At 35.4% G+C, this 21,602-nt stretch overlaps 1 protein-coding gene across 2 annotated transcripts in view; it reads left to right on the plus strand.

Annotated features, from left to right (window-relative positions):
• Nucleotides 1–21,602, plus strand: part of LOC119066559 (neurogenic protein mastermind) — a 55,158-nt gene that overhangs the window by 18,972 nt on the left and 14,584 nt on the right. Inside the window, exons 1-2 of one of the 2 annotated variants that reach the window (XM_037169107.1) lie at nt 17,541–17,798; nt 17,940–19,181. In XM_037169107.1, the coding sequence (XP_037025002.1) occupies nt 17,787–17,798; nt 17,940–19,181 (1,254 nt within the window). In that variant the 5' untranslated portion in view covers nt 17,541–17,786. Of the gene's footprint in view, nt 1–17,540; nt 17,799–17,939; nt 19,182–21,602 lie in introns of those variants that run through there. The other variant, XM_037169106.1, reaches the window with a different exon arrangement.

Below are 21,602 nucleotides of genomic sequence, written 5' to 3' on the forward strand. Positions count from 1 at the left end.
AAGCTGAACTCATATATATATCGAGGACTAAATTTCATTCCATTGAAAATAGAGGCGTGGCCTAACCGATTCTCCTTATTTTCCTGTATGGCATAACCATCAGAGGAAGGAAAAAAAAAGCCGAATGTTCGTTAGAAAAAGGACACTATGAAAAGGATTGCACGTGCGCATTTTGACTCACGAGTATATCGGCAAAAGGTCACAGATATACACAATTGACGTTTAATATTAAGCGAATAAATTTGAAAGCAACGATATATTCATAACGTCTTTTTTTTCATTAATTTTGACTTTTCGGATGTTTAAGTATTTCGAATTGTAGATTTGAATCACAACATTTCGGTATAGAAGTTGTTCAAACACTTTATACATAACCGAGACTTGTTACCGAAGTAGAAAGAAAATTGTAAAGCGAAAAATTGAATGGGAGAGGGGGAGAAGAAAAAAAAATTGATAAGAAACTCATGCCTCAATCAAGTGCCTAGCATAATTAAATTTAAAAGAAGAAGAAGAAAAAATTTATTTGCCAAAAATATATTTTCTTGATAATCCTTATCGCTTTATTTATAAGCGAAACAAGTAGCCGAATCGAACAAAAAATTTTTCTTCTTCTCTTCTCTCATCGCTACGGACTATTTGTATACAACATTTTGCCTTTTATTTTCTCGAACGAAAAGTTTCTGAACAACAAAATTTGTATTGAAGTTGAATATAGGCAACGCCGATACAAGCGATATACTTATTCATATATTCTCGGTTATACTCACATGTTCGCACTGTTCGCCTTTACACATTACATACAATATTATAATGTGTGTAAAACGATATAACGCGCGTACACAACACACAGGGAGGAGAAGAGACTCAGATTATTTTTGAGTTCAAAAAAAATATAAATATTTGGGATGTGTATTATAGTATAGGAAGATGTTCGTTTGAATGTTTTAAAATTGATTCGTTTCTGAAAAACATACAGACGAGCTGTTTGTTTGCGTTTAAAATGATCTTCTCGTAATCAGTGTATTTACTGATAATAAGCGATAATAAAGTTGAAGTTTCTTCAACAAAAAAAAAAAATCAGAAAGAAAATGTTGAGATATTTCATTTTTGTTCGAATAGATTCCAACGATTTTTGGATATATTCGAACATGTTTGTTCAAACTGCTTTGCATGGATTTAGTTCTGACAGATATTGTGGTTGTCATATCTGATGAATAATTTCGGACCCATTGCTCAGTTTTAAATCCTTTCCGGTCACAGCAAAATGCTCGCACATATTTTCATGGGAATTTGAATTTTTGGGAAATTCCTATCTATCAAATATTTCATGTGCGAGAAATCCTTTTTGACCCATGCTTCGACTACCTGATAGGTTAAAATTGACATCAAAAGACTTTTGTGTTTGCGAAATTTCCATCTTCAGACAGAGTATTTCAAACAGAAAGTAACACTGCTTGTAATACTCCTTTATGTAGTGCACTACTGTAATATTTGTTGTGAAGTAATAAAATGCACTTCCGCAAATTTCCTACCTGTACCTAAATGGAAGTTATGGGCACACGACGTTTCACATCCTTGTTGCACGAAATAACCCATTCAGCCACTTAGAAAAAATAGGTGTTTAGTACATTCAATTACCACAATATTTATGGTTCATCAAAAACCATAGAAAATGGTAAAATGACAAAAATTTCGACAAAGACTCGAGAACTTGATGACGAAGTTGTTCCGCTTGAAAACAATGTGAAATACGTTCAGTTGACGAATCTCAACAATTCGAATCTAGATTCTAAAAAAAACTTTTCCCCTAGATATTCGACTTCACGGTGACTCACCCCAGTAAAGAAGAAAACATTTATTCAAAATAAACGTACTGCCCTCGTAACGAAGGTTGCCAAATCACACAGTGTATCAATCTATCACTAAAGACAATCTTAATACTAACAGCAAGCAGAATTCGATTTTCCGATTACTATAAGAACGGGATGGCTCAGTGGCTACCTCTATAGCCTTCCACCAAAATGATCCTGGTTCCATTCCTGTGTCAGACAATTCCACATGGAATTTTTCTAGCGATTATACCGCATTGTTAACGTCCTAACGTTCACTCAAGCCTCATAGTTTGAGTAGTTGCAGGGTGTTCCATGGCTCACATTGAATGACTCGTATGACGTAACCCAAATATAAAGTACGATGAATTGGTGTCTCCAGCCCACATTTAGGCGATAGAGTGTTTGAATATTTTGAGGAGTTGTTCGCAGGTCACGTTAAGCCGGTGGTTGAGACTGTACTTGTTATTGGCCGTACCGTAAAAGGCTGTTAGTGAGGTCTCTAAACAAATCCAAACTCCATAGCAACAGATAGTATGCAGTACTGCAGTACAATAGTATTAGTATACTCGATACATTCCTGTCCTAATGTTGACAACAAAAACACTGTACCGTGCACAGCGTACAATTGATCAAGGAAATCCTAACATTTAAATAAGAAGAAACAGATGGACTGACGAAATTCCAACTCTTCCACCACAGTGCTAATTTCATGAATTGAATGTTTTAGAATAATTAAAAAGTGGGATTAAAATTACCTTTCCAATGACATCCCATACGACTATGTACGTTTCGTGCACCTCGAGAAATTTCTGTAAGAACAGTGTAAGTCACCTTTCACCAGCCACATAAGATTCGAAGAATTTTTTTGAAAGTGGTTGTGGCTTCTTGGGTCGAATACCTTTCTAAGCACATCTGAAAAAGTCCACTGGAAAATGCGTCCGGTTTCGGTAGGCTGTTTTTCAAAAGAATCCCTTAAATTGATAAGAAATACTTTACTCACTACGCCCCCTAGTCATTACTTCATTGACATGAGCGTTAAAACTCTTTTTCCGGAGATTATCGAGTAAAACAACTTCCATAATCGCCTTCGGCTCAAAACAAAAAGTTCTAAACAAGGACGTAATCTACTACTTCTTTATTCAAAGTATCGCATAGTGTTTCAAGCAAATCTGTTACTTCATTCTATTGACACACATTTTACTACATAAAAGAGATTCAGCCAGAGCTTATCACTCATTTTCGTTATTGTCGATAACAAATGATTATCCGTTAGTCCGTAGTAATTTTCATTGCATATTTTACACCTCAAATCTCAAATTAAATTGAAAAGTTCAGTTCGTCAAAATAATTTCAAGACCTGGCGAGTGTAAAGTTAGCTAGCGTTAGCTAAAAAAAAGTTCTACAAAGGAGACTGTTTAGCTTGAGGTACATTGGGCGATCTGATGTTATTGATCTTCTATTACGTGCAAGAGGAACAATACCAACACTTTTCGTTGAGTTTTGTAAAGAATTCAAAACTAGTAATGCTGTCGTTGAAGATATTGTAATTGAAGTGTTAAGAGGACGCTCTATAATCTTACAACCACACTTATGATCCAACTCGCTCTTAGGTAGAAACAATTTTTTTTAATCAATCAAATTATGGACAGTTTACCGTTTATGACAGTGGAATGAACATAAATTGCCACTACAATGTGAAGAGCAAACTTCCTTTATGTTTAACTTTGAAACTGTCCTTGAGCATTCACAGAGTTCTCAGTGCAAGTTCAATTGAAAATAGCTTGTCGTAGCCTGGAATCACTCACACTCATAACTGCATCCTTTTAACCTGTCATTTTCTATGATTCTATTTCGTACGTCCATGGTCTATACCCAACGTTTGTATAAATAGAATCGAACAAAATGTCCATCGATTTATTTCAATTTGAATGACACATAATTAATTTACTCTACTGCGGGGAAATGTGATAGACAATTATTTTTTTCATGTTCGTTTTGTTTATATCATCATCATTGCTATCGACTGCGAAATATTGATTTTTGTTTTTAAATGGATCAAATGATTCCGAGCTCTTCTTCTCACTGGACTTAGATGATTTCAATTAATTTTTGTTTTAATTGGTTTTTTTTCGCTCGTCCGCTCAAAGTTATGTTGGAAATGAGATGTATTTCCTTCGATAAGTTGGGTTATTTGGTACGTACTTTAAGAAATTGTATTTTCCCCGATTGTTTTTAATTTTATTTATTATTTTGTTTGCATGTGCCATTGATTACATCGACGGTGCACAATTTATTCAGATTGATAGCGAGTCTCGGTGTAATTGTGTATTGTGTATTCCGAATCGAACAAAAAAATTGTATACTTTTCGCATACGACGCAAAAACACTCATAATAAGCTAGAAAATGTATAGCATTATTTTTAATGTCGTTATCACCTTGAAATTATAAATTTATCGACAATACAATATTACACATAGCCCATTCGGTATCGCCACATAACCGATGAGTTGATTTTAGACATATGATTTGTGTATAGTAGTTGTAGGTATAATCATTATACGGTGCTGTGTTGTGTAGCTCTTCGAGTGTCAAAACATTTTTTTTTTATTTTAGAAAATTATTTTTATATCGGCGTTTCGGTGATGAGATGAATTTATATTTCATTTGGTTGTTGCTGTTGGTTTTCGCTAATTCACAAATATTTACAATGAATTTCGTTCATATTTTTAGCGTCCCAGTACAGTTTTAAAGACAAAGACATATAGAAAGAAAACACATTTTGATGAGTTCCAATAAACGTTTTTTTATTGCAACGAATTAACAGCAAGTATCTATCAGACCGTTAAATATTTACTGGAAATAGAAATTCGAAGAAACAACATCGCAATTCTTATCTCGCGCCTGATGTCTGACCGTGTCTGACCATCACTGAAATTCAGCTCCATTCAAACTACAATGTTTATCGAGCCTTTCACTTGAGTGTCTAGACCTTGCAGTGGAAGCGAAAAGTAAATTTGCTTATGTATAGATGTTTGGAGTTCTAGTCGGCAAGATGACGTCACGGCAAAAAGAAATCGTTTTCAATCGATTGGATCCGATTGTATCACTTTGCTAAACCCAATTAACTGTAATCACCGTCATAACTCAATTCAGCATAGCAATGACTATAATGTCAACTCCTCCGTTTCTGATTTTTAAATACAAAAACCTATTGCTTAAGGTGCTGTGTAAGGAGATTTATTCTGAAGGCGATATGCGATAAAAATTTTGATTTTGAAATATCGATATCGATAACATTTTCAATAATTATCAAGCGCAGGAAATGTCGTAGTCGGAGAATTTTTATTATTGATTGTGATAAGGTGGATAATTTTTGCAAATGATCTATCACCGTTGATAGAGCGAATTTGGTTATCCACAAACAGCCATTGAGTAGAGTAATTCAAAAGTGGAGTCCATTTGTATTACCATCGCGTTCAAAAAGGACGTCTGGCTCTTTCTAGTTCAGAACATATCTATGCTATGTCAACGCTTTTCATGTGACTACAGACTGACATCCTGAAAGACATAGAAAGTAGCTTTAAACGATACACTTCATCCCAATTTTTTTATTCATTACATGAAAGCGTCCTCGAACCTAAGATTTCGATACTTTGTAAGGATGGTAAGGATTCAAATTATGATGTTTTCTATTATGAGCTGTGTCGTTAAGTCGTTACAAATGTACGTCCAGTCTCTTTTACAGAATCATTTTGTAGATACATTCACCAGGTCCTGGAGAAAAATGTTTTCGACATTTTGATGGAATTTATATTAGAGATTGGCAAATTTTGTGCGTTATAGTCAACGAATAAAGTTCGTTCTATATACAGGGAGCTGCGGGACCATTATTTCAATATTTTCGTAATTTATTATAATTTCTATAATTTGATGTGTACTGGAGAATCTCTCCAGTGGAGCTGAACGTGACAGGTATTTTTTGTATGTAGTGCTCCTCTTCCATCAAAAAGAACTGGACTATTCTTATACCAGAGTTATATCTGAACGTCTTATGTAAACTTTCGATGACCTAATTAAAACAAGGTAAGCACACCACTGTTAGCTATTTCGTTACGCTTCCTTTAGTGCTGTAACTTTGTAAAATAATAAAAATTTCGTCTTATTTACGATTTAGCTTCGCTTCAAGCTTCATCCATTTCATCTAAAATTGTTCAATCCTGAAACTTGTTAGAAAGACCTACTCAGGAAATGTGGAAGCTAAATCGAAAGCATGAAAAACTTTTTATTATTTTACAAAGTTACAACTCTAAGGAAACATTACGAAAATATCTAACAGTGGTGGGCTTAGCAGGTTCCTATTACGTCAGTGAAAGTATACATAAGACATTCAAATATATCTCCGGTATAAGAATCAGGGCCTTTTATTTGGGAATTAATTCCCAAAATTCACAAAATTCCCAAATATTCCCAAATATTCTCAAATATTCCCAAATATTCTCAAATATTCCCAAAAATTCCCAAATATTGAACTGAATTGAAGAAGTCGTCTGTAGAGACGCAGATGTCTTTTCACTCAGGAACTACCCTTTAAATATTTGAACGATCAGTGGATATTATCCTTATAAACTTTTTAATACACAAAATGACCTGTTTTAAGCCGATGGAGGAACCCCAAAAGATTTAAGTGTTAAGTGCAATGAAAATAACACTTTGTTCATAAGGAATATGCATTGACATTGCCTAATCACGTCAAGCACATTACGTCCGAGGTTTCAAATTTTTGGGAATATTTGGGAATATTTGGAAATATTTGGGAATTTTTGGGAATTTTTGGGAATATTTGGGAATATTTGGGAATATTTGGAAATATTTGGGAATTTTTGGGAATATTTGGGAAGTAGAAGATTGGAGAAATGTATACGATAGAAAATAGCTGCTGTAATGTCGCTGTATATTCCTAAGTCACTCGTGAACAGCTACTCTTAGCTTTCTTTTGAATTTCGACTGACCGAAATCAGCGTTTTTTTTTCGGGACTTTCTTATATACTACCACTACATATAAGAAAGTTCCGAAAAAAATGGTGCTGATTTCGGTCAGTCGAAATTCAAAAGAATACCCTCTAAAAAACTTCTGATGGATGTCATTAAATGTCAGTGGCATTTAGACACGACTCATAAAGCCTGGTTGATAACAATACAAAAAAAGAAACCTAACATTTTGGCAGAATATATTCAAAAGGATCAATTTTTTGGAATTAATTCCTAAATATTCCCAAATATTCCCAAAAATTCCCAAATATTCCCAAAAATTCCCAAATATTCCCAAATATTCCCAAAAATTCCCAAATATTCCCAAAATTCCCAAATATTCCCAAAATCGATTCCCAAATAATAGGCCCTGATAAGAATAGTCTTTGATTTCCACAACATTTTTTGATGGAGGAGCATTACATACGAAAAACATCTTTTACGTTCAGCTCCACTGGAGATTCTCCAGTACACTTCAAATTGAAGGAATTATAATAAATTTCGAAAAAACTGAAGTAACGGTCTAAAGATGGTTTTCTTGTTCGATTCCCGCAGCTCTTATTAAATTTTACAGACTTTGCTTCTTCAGTGTATAGTTCCAATTTTGGGACTTGAATTTTTCATCAAAATTTACCAAAAAATTTTAATGAATTGGAAACACGAAGGAAGATTCATGTCGTAGGAATGCAACCGGTTTTTTCGGTAAATTTCGTTTAGGAAGCTCCAGATTTTCGTCTGTGTAGCTCGAGTGACAATCGAGTGGTAGTTTAGTATCTGTAGACATCTGACTTTCACCACAAAAAATAATTGTTTAGTTAATTAGCAAAATATTGGAATTAGAGCTCTTTTTGTTGATTGAAATTTGGAAAATTTACCGGTAATTTTAGCGTCATTTAATAGCACGAAAAGAGCTCTAGTTTCAAAATTTTGCTAATTAACTAAACAATTATTTTTTGTGGTTAAAGTCAGATGTCAACAGATACTAAACTACCACTCGATTGTCACTCAAACTGCACAGACAAAGATCTGGAGCTTCCTGAACTAAATTTACCGAAAAAACCGGTTGCATTCCTTATTCGTGACGAAGACATGTATCCTAACAAACTAACGATCTTCGAGCATATCGTAAGATTAGTAACGAATCTGTTACTTCATTTTTGATCTAAATATTTTCGACAGATTGAAGTAAAATCTTTTACTTCATTAGTTCTTACGTGCATTTTGCTACATCTAAAGCTCATTTTATTTGTTTGTGCTGTCGTTGTAATCGAAAACAGATGCAAAAACAAATTAGTAGATTATGTTGTCCGTTAAGGTAGACCAAAAAAAAAAACGTCGACAAAATTGTAGGTAATTGACAAAGTCAATTAAACTTTTATTTTTACCATTGAATAAATACACTAAAAAAAATCCCTACCAAGCGTGCGACATGCATAACGACCAACAGTGATGTGTAATACTACGAACTCGAATCGAATGCTGAAAGCAACGGTTTAGTTTATTTTTCTTTCTTTCTCGTTCATTTCCAAACACAAGACTTTTTATTACGAAGTTATTCGTTTTCTAAGATGTGTGTATATAAAAATGCACCTTTTAATAATATGGTTTACAATATAACCTCTAAAACTGTGACAATGAGAAGAGAACCTAGTAAATTCGATTGAATTGTTTTGTGTTTTTTTTTTACATTCACTTTAGCTATTAAATGTTTGAAGAAATAAAAAAAAAAATCATTTCGGAATTATTTTCATATTTTGTTGGGAATATCTTATTCGAGGCCAGGCCGAATGTTAGCGAAAGAATTTTGTTTGTAATTTTTTTTTCGATGTTTTAAATTTTGCTGAAACATAAAATTATTATTTTTGTTATTGAGCAATCCAAGACAAGTAGCAGATACAGCAGCGCATTGCTCACGAGCAAACAGTTCAGCATTTAGATCGACGGTGGGTTTCGTTTCCTTCTATGCATTTCGTAAACCAACGTTCACCAGCAAAGAATTTCTCTTTTCGTTTACTATTCACGAACATATTGTACCCCTATAATCGTTAAAAATCGTCGTGTTTATCATCTGCTGTTTCAAGTATGAATGGTGATTGTCTTAATACCGACCTCTGCCATCGATAAAGTTGGGGAAGAGCAGACAGATGCGTTTAAATTATCTTAATCGTCACATATGCTAATAACCGCTTTTTACGCTTTTTATTACGTCGTCTTTGTATATATGTACAAAATTCATAAAAAGTGCATCAGACGCTGAGGCGCAGGGTTCGTCCCGACCACGACCTTTTACTTTAATCTAAATCTTCTTTGAATCGAAGGCCAGATTAAGGCGTTATATACATGGCTAAATTACATTGTCCATGTAAGTCGCCTTAATCTGGCCTTAAGGGAGACCAGACTCTGTGAATCTCTAGAACTGAAAATATTTTCGAGTTTTTGCGTTGAGAATTACACTTCACAATAAACGAACTGAAATCATGATCGAGTTACTAACACCAAAAAAATGTTATTCGATTTTGAAATTGCAAATCCATTTCCCATTCTTCCATTTTTTTTTTTTCAATAATCCAATCATCCATCATTGAAGTACAGCTTAGAGTTACAAAAATTAAAGACGCAACGATTGTATCGATTCTTCAGTTGTTGAAGGGTTGGTGTGTTACTTTGCATGTTTCGTCCATTTTTTTTTTCGGTGAATATTTTCTGCTGATTGAGGGTTCGTTTACTGTAAAGAAACGTCTGCACCTATGCATTCAGTCGATTTGGCCAACTGAGAGAACTGTTCGGTAGACAGTTTTAGAAGTTCTAGTTTTAGGTGTACCGATCACCTAGTATCCAGTCTGAGCCGTAGGTGGATGTTTTCGTGTTTTTATATAAAGAGAAACAAAATACGAAGATTTTAGATAGTCCAGACACCTGGCAAGATTCTAATATAAAGCCTGGATTGTATACCCTTTAACCTTTGAAATCTTACTACAAAAGGGATCCCTAATTTGTTGCATGACGAGGACATATTTTACGTAACCATTATATACTCGAAAGCACCACTTTCCACCAGTCTAACATCAATAAATTAAAATTGATATCGATAAAGGGCACCCATAAATGCCACAATTTATTGACCCTTTCTTTTTTCGAAATGGCACACAAGTATACCACCGATGATATTGCGAATCGAAATAGTTAACTTAATGTCGATAATATAAAAAAAAAACCGAAATATAATCTGGACAAAAGAGATCGGTGTTTATATTCTCTTAAACGCTCCAATATTTGAATAGGCGATAGAACAAGACGGAGCGTTCAATGTGAATATTGAAGACACGCGACAGCTAGTAGGAGTAATGAAAAAAAAAGTTTCTTGTCTGAATTTAGACTTAATTTTTTTTTTTTTTTCGTTGTTCGTTGTTCGTAGTGTTCGTATTGTACGGATTCGAGATTATATTTAATAATTTTGCGCACAGTCACAGTTCGTTTGAAAGTGAAGCTATACGTTACGTATGTGGGTTTTGATATTCTGCGATAGGTACACACATGAATGTCTTTTTATAGCCGACAAATATGTCCATAAATGCAAATATCTGTAAAAATAAAAATAAAAAATCGTTGAAACTGTTGACTGGAATATTGCATGTATGGTGTGTGTTCGTATTGTTGTCAATCACTGAGTTTCGGTTTAATTTATAATAAAGAATTCAAAATTTTGTTTAAAAAAAAGGAACTAAACTAACGTATAACTAAAGGCAAACACAACCGATTTAATGTTGGTGTGTATACATTGGACGTTTTAATTTAGGTTTTCTGTTATATTATGTTATGTGGTCATCGTTTCGATTCGAGTATACAACGGTTGAGTTTAACAACAACCTTTTTCCAATTCAATTTGCATATTTATTTTTTTCTTTTTCTTTTCTCAATTTTATTAAATTAAAAGCACAAAAACACTAGCCGTATATAATCTACACCGGAAGTGGGTTCATCAAGTTGCACTTTTATTTATTTTTTATTTATTTCTTTATTTTTGTACAAAATAAACATTAAAAAGAATTGATTTACCATCACGATGCCCCTGTGTGTGACAGGCGACTAAAAATATTCTCGATCATTCCTTTTTATTTAATTCAATTTTTTTTTATGATGATTATTTTGTGTTGAGCCAATTTATTGCAAGCAGTAGATGATTGGATCACGTGAATATTTAGCATACATTGGGCCTCCCATTGGGATAATGATTGATAGGATGATTGACTGTCAGTAATTTAACCTTGAAATCGTCTACAGAAAACATTCCACAAAGAGTAGCCAAGGTCGAATGTTCGGGCCACAAAAATTACTTTCCTATAAAATCATTCTTATGGGCAGTACGATTCACGCGCGCATATTCTTCATATTTTTTAAAAATTTGTTTACAGGCTAATCGTCAACGATGAAACATTTTTTTAAAACTTATTCTACAGGGAAGGAAAAGTGAAATTTGACATGTTTCCTGTGTTGGGAGTTCTAGTTGCTTTTAAATCTTTCCACACAAAATTTATTTAACAAAGGAAATAGTTATTTGTTCACCTAGGGGATAAAATAGGACATTTTGCTCGAGTTGGAATTTCCCACCCAGAGGTCAATACAACTTTTTTCCATGCGTACATGTTGTGTTTCGCAGCACGGTGGGGTTGAACAAAAGTTAAATAGTGTCGCGACACCACCTCTGATTTTTTTGCAACTCGAGTACTATAAGAAACCACATTCAGTTAGCGAATCCATCCAGCCGTTTCGGGGAACCGGCACTCATGGCTGTGCGAGACCGACAAGTCAATTGGAATACAGATTGTTATCGCAACGGATAGAGGGACTAATTCTAAGCTAATTCGTGTTAAAATGGCTTCCCTCGACAACCTGACCACGTAGCCACAGACAGCTAAAGTCGAAATTTTGACATTTTTGAATGGTGATATGTCCAAGACGAAAAAAGTTTGAAACTCTCTGAATGGCTATATTGCTAGAGGACTCCATGCTCTTTTAAACGCCGATATTTGTATTTTACAAAATTTGTCTGAATATACAATATTTGAAAAAAATTTATTTTCACCATCCTCGACGAAACTTTAACTCATCTGTAATACACAGGTAGACACTTCTTGCAACACGACAATAATGCCTGATCAGCCTGTAGTCTCAGCTTTACAACGATACCAAACATGCTATACAAAGCTCACAACAAGTATCTGTTACGACGTTTTGTTTGCAGCAAGGTCACTCTACGACGAAATTTTTAAAATTATTCATCCATCTTCAAGTGCCCGTTCCTTTACTATGAGTGGTATTGTTATCCATTCTTCATAAATCAGTGGTTTGGAGCATTTCTAACAATGATTACGTGTATCTGGAGTCGGTTAAAGCTGATTTCGTTACTTGTTAGAGGAAATCAGCTTTAACCGACTCCAGATACACGTAATTATTGTAAGAATTGCTTCAAGTAACTTAAGCCACTTATTTATGAAGAATGGATAAGAAATTTCGACTTTAGTTGGCTGTGGCTGCGTGGTCAGGTTGTCGAGGGAAGCCATTTTAACATGAATTAGCTTAGAATTAGTACCTCTATCCGTTGCGACAACAATCTGTATTCAAATTGACTCGTCGGTTCCGCACGGCCATGCTGACACTCATGGATGGATGGATTCGCGAACTGAATGTGGCTCCTTATAGTACTCGAGTCCCTCAATAAGAACTTGAAAAAAAAAAATCGGAGTGGTGTCGCGACTCTATTTAGCTTTTGTTCAACCCCACCGTGGCAGTTTTTCTCAACGATACAAAAACATCGTTTCGCCATGCTAAACATAAACAAAGTGACAGTTGAAATGAGAAAAGTTCTATTTTCTCCCCACGGGAGAGAAAGTTCTGCGATTGTCTCACTAGAAATGTCATTCGACCAGTCGTCAAGAAAACGCAATTTTCTCATGGCTTATTGAGGGGAGAAAATAAGGCAAAAACAACGCGCGCATGAAAATCTAGATTTTTAATTTTAGTATTTCATTGTTGGTAGGAGCGCGTGCATAACCAAAACTCACAATATAAAATTAAAATTTTTTGTTTGTTCAACGAAATTCTTGTGAAATCAATTACAAACCACAATAACTCCCAGATTAGAAAAAAAAATGCCAAATTTGACTTTTCTCACCCTGTACAACCCTAAGTGCCCGAGCAATTACTAAACGATACATTCATTTTTGTCAAATGCCCACCATTATATACAAATGAATGACTCGGTCAATGAGAGAAATAAAATACCTGCAGATATCGAAATTTCTGCATCATTTTCTACAATACTTTCAAAAGGTATAGGTCCAGGTGTATTTCCTTTTTTCGCAATGAATAGATTTTTCACAGAGTTGCGTTCGTTTTATAGTTTTAAAAAAAGGGGAAATGTCGGTATACCGACGATGGTGTGTGTACGCAACGGTTTCTTTCAAATGCCATTAGGCTTTTTCTGTCGTTCTAATCATCGACTGTAAATGACCAAATAAAACCGTAGATTATAGGAGCCGGTCAGATTGGTATTCTTTGAGTAATTCGAGTCTTCAGTGTATTGTAGTCTCGGCTAAACTAATTTAGTGTAATTATAGCTTGCCGTCATAAATTTCAAGTCCTCAAAATCTACTTGTCTACTGCGGTGAGGCAATAAAATTCACAATTTTATAATTGGTTGTGAAGTTGGGATATGTGAGACACCTATGCTGATTAGCATTTTACCAATTCATAAGAGAGAACAATGTCAAAGCAGTTAGAGTAGGTAAATATATTCGTATGGCATTGCAAACCCATATCCACACTACTATACGGTTGCTTTATTATCCCCAGGAAAAAAAAAAACGAGAAAATATCGAAAAACCCAAAATCTAATAAAAAATATCAATTTAAATGATTAAATCCAACAGAGAAGACTTTCCTCAATAAATTGATGTAGATGTGTGTTTATTGTAACCCTAAAAACATACTGGTATACATTCTCCACAGTGTGTATACGTATAACGCCAGTGTGAATATAAATGGCAACGACAGAGTACCGAAAAGCGAACCCTTAAACTACCATTCATAAGAAAGTGATGGATTCACCGAAAACGAAGCGAACAGCAATGTGCCAGCGTCCTGTTGTATACGTGCGACAGAGATCGAATGACATTTTATATTCTACAACCTGCGTGCGCACTATGTAATTCGTGTCGTTTTTATACTAACCAAAATATTTCCAAACATATTTCACAGCAAAATTTCCATGTGTAACGCTATACACCACTTTGCAATCGTATTTCTGTGGAGTGTCTGTTCTGCTTTATTTATGGTTATATTATCGCGTTCAATTGGCATTTCCAACGGTGTGTGATGCGCTTACGAGCTTACTATACTGTCGGTTCCTTATTAAATGGAAAGGTATAGCTGTCGTAGGCTTGCGTAAATTGATCAGATCAATTACACATAAATGAATTTCTAATTTAGCACCATAATCAATGCCAATGTAACATTATTCAAATTGTAACCAATTGAACTGTCTGTCGTACGAAAATATTTGTAAGTTGCGAGCACTTAATTGATATCTCTAGTAAAAACAATGGAAATTTCCGGAGATAAACACATATTCTAGCGACACAAATTTTCGGGTAATATAAGCGCTAATTAGTAGGAGGCTGCTCGCTGCTCGTCTACTTTTAAATTGATCAAAACACTTTCATATGCTCAACTGTTGCGATGATGACTTATGTATTTGTACGAGTTATATGACTTGGAGCCATTCTAGCTAATGAGTTATGACTTACCACAGGTCTTATAAGGTCAAGTTGAAGGGGGAAGGAATTTATAAAACCGACACATTGTTGACATAGCACTAAACGAATTGACAAAAAAAAATCGTTGAAACATACAGTCTGAAACCAGCCAGTTTGTAATAATTTCGAGCCTCTAGATTCCATTATTAAGAGACGGTTGCCACTTCATTGAAACCAGTTCTTAACCAAAAATTCCTTTGAGAGTTACCGTTGTTTAATACCAATACCAATGATAGTTAAACATTCTCCAGTGCTTTCAGTCTTCTTGAGACCCGAGATGTTTGAGCCTTCGAGTCAAACAAATTCATCAGAGCTATCAATCCTCGGTAGCTACGGGCTACTAATCTTCTAAAGATATGAATTTGCGAATGCTTGAAAGATTTGACTGCTTCGGAATTATAGCTCGGTTATATGATTCAGACAGTTATTATAACGTTGGAATAAAATGGGAAATACCCATAAAATTTAGTGGCATGTTATTGGCCGAGACTTCTTCAAATCGATTTTTTGAATCTTTGAAGCTTTTATTTGTGTCTCAGCCAAAAATATGTGGCTCAGGTTTATGGGTCTTTAAGAGTGACATCGCTCGTAGCAAATATTGGTCCGGTTGAAAAACTAATTACTGTTCCGGAGTCCTAGATCATGCGCTATACGCTAACACTTTATTGACTAAAATCCGCTTAGAAAAATTTAATAATTTTTACTCGAATTACTAACACTGGATATGTTGTAACGATCTATGTTCGCGACATAGCGAAGCGTATAAGGAAACAGAATGGTAGACTATATGAAATTATTCCCGTAGAAGCGTTCCAGACGCTATTTCAGCAGGAAAAAATCTGCATTTTGGCACCAACCTTTTTTACAAGACTTCGGTAGGTTTGCAGCACAAAAGTACTGGGTTCATTTATATGCGGGACGATAGTGGGTGAGGCCAGCTACAACACCCCATACTCAGTTCCGCGGAACATCGAAGCTGCAGAGAAGGCGGACTCTCTGATCATTCACTATATTTTTAATAATAAATCTCGCGGATCTACTCGCACCAAGCCGTGCGTATACTCTACCTGTAGGTCTTTCCAAGGCCGACATTCGTACAACATTACAATAATTTAAAATAATTTTTTCTTGAATTATTGTCGAAAAAATGTTTTCGGTACCCTCTGACATGTGTTCACTTTTGAACACTTTTCACAGAAAGTAAATTTTTTTTCGAAAAAGTGAAAGATACGTGTTTCCTAGAATTAAAAGGCAAATCCAACGAGCTATCACTCATTAAAATCGGAGACCGCTTGTTCCCAAAGTTACAAAAATCACCTGAAGTTTTGGCGATATCACTCTCAACCCGTGAAGAAATTTCCTTTCTTGCTTTCTTATTACAGTGATTTAGATTAGTGAATCGAAGAACTTTTTAACATATTCTGTTCAATTGAAGTGACAGTGAGACATTTTAAATGTTACAGACCAGTGCCTATATTCGCGAAAATATTTTCACGAATTTTCTCGAATTTTCGTGAATTTTCCCAAAAAGTTTTTTGTAAAAATTTGATAAAATCGCGAAAATTTGAGAATATTCGTGAAATTTTTTTCGCGAATATGGGCACTGTTACAGACTGTAGTTGTGTAATGACTAAAATTAAGGATCAAAATGCACAATCTAATCACAACGAAATTTCTGTACCTAAATCAAAGCGAATGCAAAATTGAAAGAGACCACCGCTGCCCGATGTCTTTCGACAACTTTTAACACCGTTACTTATAATTATCAAAGCGTTGACCTTCAGGCCAAGTAAAGGCAATTTATAAATTTACCAAATAATCAAATGGATTTTTGTGTTATAACGTTATGTTATACGGCTCTGCCGTCATTCAGTATTATTTTGCAAAATCACCGCTGTCAATACATCGAAAAACGGTGGTTCTATTTTTTTTTTCGAACTTATCAACACACATCAGGGTCGATGCTCTCCGATTAAGTTCAAAAAAATTTCTGACTTCTCGCATCCCTTAACCGCGCATTTTCCGTATAATTATTTTAATTCTGAATAATACGTGCAGCAATTTCATTAATGCTTAACTGCTATTCTCTTTCTCAGCGAAATAAAGACGAAAAAGACAAAACACAGGGATTTTAATTCACTGAAATTGTAAATAAAAACCCAACCATCATCAGCTAATGTAACATTCACAAAATAAAGGAATGAGCAAGGAATTTTGAGCTCTTTATTCAAACTCTCAAAGCGTCATAATCATCAAATCTAATACAAATCGTCGTCTTCACCATGTATAATGCATGCATAATAATACCTACCATAGATATATGTGAACGAACATCCCTTCGTATACGAAGATATCGGATAGCGTTAAAACATTTTTTTTTATTATTATCCAACCAATATGAAATTGAAATTTCATAAAAAGCTCACCGACCGCATTCAACATAGTTGAGTCCACAAGTACACACCGTTTTACATATAAACTTCTCTCTTCCTCCACCATATCCCGTAATACAAGCTCATCCCCAGCAGTGTGTTGGTGAAATAAGGCGCAGATTTTTTTTTGCCATTTGCTCACTTTTATACACACTACATTAGACCATAACGCCACAATTTCCATTTAGATGATTGAACTCTCTCGTGCACATAGTTGTTTGCGAATTTTCTTTGTCGGAAAATGTGAGAGAACTCTGGTTAGTAGGAACCATACCGATATATAACATGAGTTTGGGAAAATTTTGTTTCACCTTCCCTTTACCAAAACAGTTTCACCGAAACCTTCTTGCATGTCGTAACAGCGCCGTGCGCCCCCAATCAGTGACACCTTACAATCAAATGGGAGATTTGAAATTACATTGAAATTAAAAATTAAAATCGTTAACTTTGTTCCGTCGAATGAAATCGGAGTTTAAGGCTTTGTTCGTGTGAACATAAAGTGTTGTGTTACGTTCAGGGTTGTGTTTAAAAATATAAAATATTGGCCACGAAAATAAAAATAAAACATTTTTACGTTAGTGAAATATGAGATTTATGTTGTGTGACCGAAAAGTGGCGCATTTTTTAAATTGAGTTTAAAATTCGCTGCTGCTCACTTCATACGGTCACGTAACTTTTAATGAATATTTGGGTAATGAACGGATTGATAGTTTTTGTGCAGTTTTCCGTTGAATTAAGTTTTCTTTTTCGCCTTTTTTTGTATTTTACGCTTTTCGAGCATTTAACCTCTGTGAGAAAATTAATTTTTTTCTTTCCGTTTTTCTAATTTCAGCAACAAAAATTCTTAAAAAGACCATCCGACGACGTTGAAAACGGTCCAGACGGATATGAACCTCCACATAAACTGCAACACAACGGCGAACTTACGAAATTTTCTGTTGAAATCGTGCAACAACTCGAATTTACAACGTCTGCCGCAAATTCACAACCACAACAAATCAGTACGAACGTGACAGTAAAGGCGCTCACAAATACTTCGGTGAAGAGTGAGGGAGGCCAAAATCAGAACAATGGAAGTGCGACAGGAAATCAAAATATCAGCAATAGCAATAACCCCAACAACAACAATCAAAGATCACCGCAATCAAATCTATCACACGACATCGGCAATCTGGTCGAGTGCAAACAGGAACCCGATCACGATTTCGCCGATTTGGAGGCTGCGTTCGAAAAAGATGCGGCTGCCAATGGATTGTTTAAGGGTCTGTCGGACATTATCGGAGACGCAACGAATGACGAAAGTGACACGTTCAAGGAGCTTATCTCGGATTTATCGGACTTCCATCCGGAGTTGCTCGATTTCGAGGAGAAGCCATTGATGGAAATTAAAACGGAAGACGGAATCAAACAGGAAATGGTTTCGCAGGGTGTGAATGATGGATTAGGACCGAAGGGTAACAATAATTCGATGCCACAATATCAGTCCCAGTTCAATGAAAGTCAAATGAAGAGAGAACGAGGACCATACAACACTTCCAACGGATCAAACGCACCAATGTCTGAAATGTCACCAGCCGCACAAACTCTTAAACATATGGCTGAACAGCATCAGCATAAAAATGCCATGGGTATGGGATATCATCCCAGACCACCACAACCACAACAAGTGAATCCGAATCGTGCTGCTTACGAATTCTCGCAATTCAATGGGCCAGTTGAATACATGAACTGTGCGACAAACAATCCCGTTTCACAATTTCACAAAGGTTCCGGTCCCGGATTCGACATAAAACAAGAAATGATGTACTCGCAACAAATGCCAAATCAAGCAAAAATGGGTACACCAGGCCCGTACAGTAAACAACAATATTCGCCATATGGATCGCCCGGTTCAATTTCGAATCATGGTAGTCCAGGAGCAAATTACATGCCACCGCGTGGTCCCGGACCGGGACAAAGTCGACCGACATCGGGACCGAATGCCGGAAGTCAAGGTGCTACTACACTTCAAATGAAACAAACTCAACAGCTTCATATTAGTCAGCAAGGTCCTGGTGGCGGTCATGGAATACAGGTGAGTTTATTCAAAATTTTCATTTCTATTAGACGGTTGGAAAGTTTCCTTTTTAGCTTTCATTGAATCGTTAAAAATTCTAATCGAAAAAAGTTATTTAACGTCAATAAGCAAGATGGTACATACCACACCACACACATACACATTTTCTAATCATCCCTAGTTCAATTAATCGAAAAGTAAGTGAATCTAATGCAAAGTGCAATCGGAGATTTGAGTGTTTTGAAATTTATTCAATCCAATCGTGCAAGCTTTCCCGAGTGAAAATGTAAATAAGACTTCACGTATCTTTTGTCGACTAACATGTTTCAGATCTCATATTTGCCTGTCATATTTGACCTTCACCTTTTAGAAACGGCTTATTACTTCCTTTGTGTAAAGTATTTCGTTCAAAATCTATGACTTTAATATAAGGACATTCGGTTGTAGAAGAGAAGGCTCTTTGCGTACTCTTGTCAATATAATAAGACTAGACGTTTCTTTTAGGGTAAATTCAACTTTATCCTAACGCAACGGTTCGCTTAACAATGCGTATCGTCTCACAAAATCATTTTTCAAAAAATCTACAGTGGATGTCAGTGAAATTTAGACATGAATTTGCTTCTACTGTTTTTCAGCTCGTCTAATCATATAAACAATGTTTCGCACTGACAAAAAAGAGTTGCAAATCTTATCTGTAGCAGGTAATTTTGTCTCCAGGTAATATCTACGACACCTGTATTTTTCGTATGAGGCGTTACAGCAGTGGTAGCTGTTGCAGATTACATAAAGACAAAGTTACATGCTACAGGTAAGATTTTCATCAATTTCTTGTCAGTGCGCGTGATAGTGGTAAACCCATAAAAACAGCAGAAGCAAATTTATGTCTGAATTTCATTGACATCAACTGTAGCACCTTTTTACAATCAAATAACGTTCCCGCCTTTTTCTTATTTACCTTCAATACTGTGACATGATATAAGGAGTCGGACTAGTACAGCTTATCGGTGATAAGTTCAACCTCGGTAAAAAATATTCTCGGCTTCGCCTCGGATGAAAAAAAAATTCACACGAAATCTCTACTTTTCATATTTTTATCCCTAGTCATGTAATAGTAGATCGAGATGTGACGCATCTACCGTTCGCAGTTTTTGAGCATTATGAAGCTAAGTGGCATAAATAACTATTTCATGCCAGGGGCGTTGAAAGAAGTATTATGAAAAGATCAGTTTTCGGCGTGTGGGTCATGTAACGCAGGATAAGGGGGCTGCCTCGTTATGTAATATAAATTAATGTTTCATAATGCTGAGGTGCAAACGCAGTAACTGTCATTGAAACCAGTATGAATGAAACACAATAATGATACCAATTAGCAAAGAACGGGAGCGAGGTCATTTTAATATTTCAAGTCTTCTATTTGGTAAGGGACATACCTATAGTGCTGTATTGTGGTAGAGTGGTGATAGATACGCGATGATTGTTTTTTAGGGTTCTCTTTCGTGAATTTTCATTAAAATGAACTACAAAGAAATTCAGGGACTATTTTTGGGAAACGTTTTTCCCATATTTTCCTGCATTTTTCAGAAAGTTCTGTTTAAAAATATTTTCACCCAATCCTTTCAACCAAAATTTTTTGGTTGACAAGTTTACGCTTAGTAGCAGTCCTAGATTTTCCGTAAAGTTTCCATCATTGTGAATTGTTTCATTTTATTTCGACATCTTTTCGGTCGACTACGTTCAAGTCTCCAACGAATTATGAACGATAAGCATTACCCATCAAATCTATTACTTCACTTGTTTTAATCATCTCAAAATCTGTTATTTGATTAGTTCGATCATACTTCTTGATATAACAAGGGAGTCCTGGTGAAAGCTCAGCGCTTATTTTGGTTGTCGATAACAAATGCGCGTTTTGTGAAAACGGGTCAAATTGCAATATCCGCATTGCAGATTAAAGAATTCGTATGCGGGCTCTTTTAAATATTTCCGGAACTTCTTCCAATTTCAATTTTTTCAAATATCTAGGAACGTCTTACAATTGGGGCTGGTAGTAGGTCTGTAAGATTTTTGATCTTAGGGATCTTATATTGGATCTTGCAAAAACTCGTTTAGTCTGAAACTAACACAGATTATAAAGAGCCCAAGATGCTTTGCGATCTCCTTGAAAATGTTGTGGACCACTACTGATCTTAGAAACCTTTCCCTAAAGAAATGATTTCTGAAATTCAGAAAACTAGCTTTTGCAAGTATACCCCAACGTCCTTTCATTCTGTTCAATTTGCCTGTTGCAAATTGGTTGCTGAATTCAAAGAAAAATGAAAAACAATTCAACTGAAACTGCATAGTCAAGTCATTGTCGCGTGTAAAGTGGAGCTTTGTTCCTAACGTTCAAATTGAAATCTGTATGTAGATCGATATTGTGTAGTGTAGCTGCTTTCCATA

The sequence above is a fragment of the Bradysia coprophila genome, chromosome IV (assembly GCF_014529535.1).
Source record: "Bradysia coprophila strain Holo2 chromosome IV, BU_Bcop_v1, whole genome shotgun sequence".
Lineage (NCBI taxonomy): Eukaryota > Metazoa > Arthropoda > Insecta > Diptera > Sciaridae > Bradysia > Bradysia coprophila.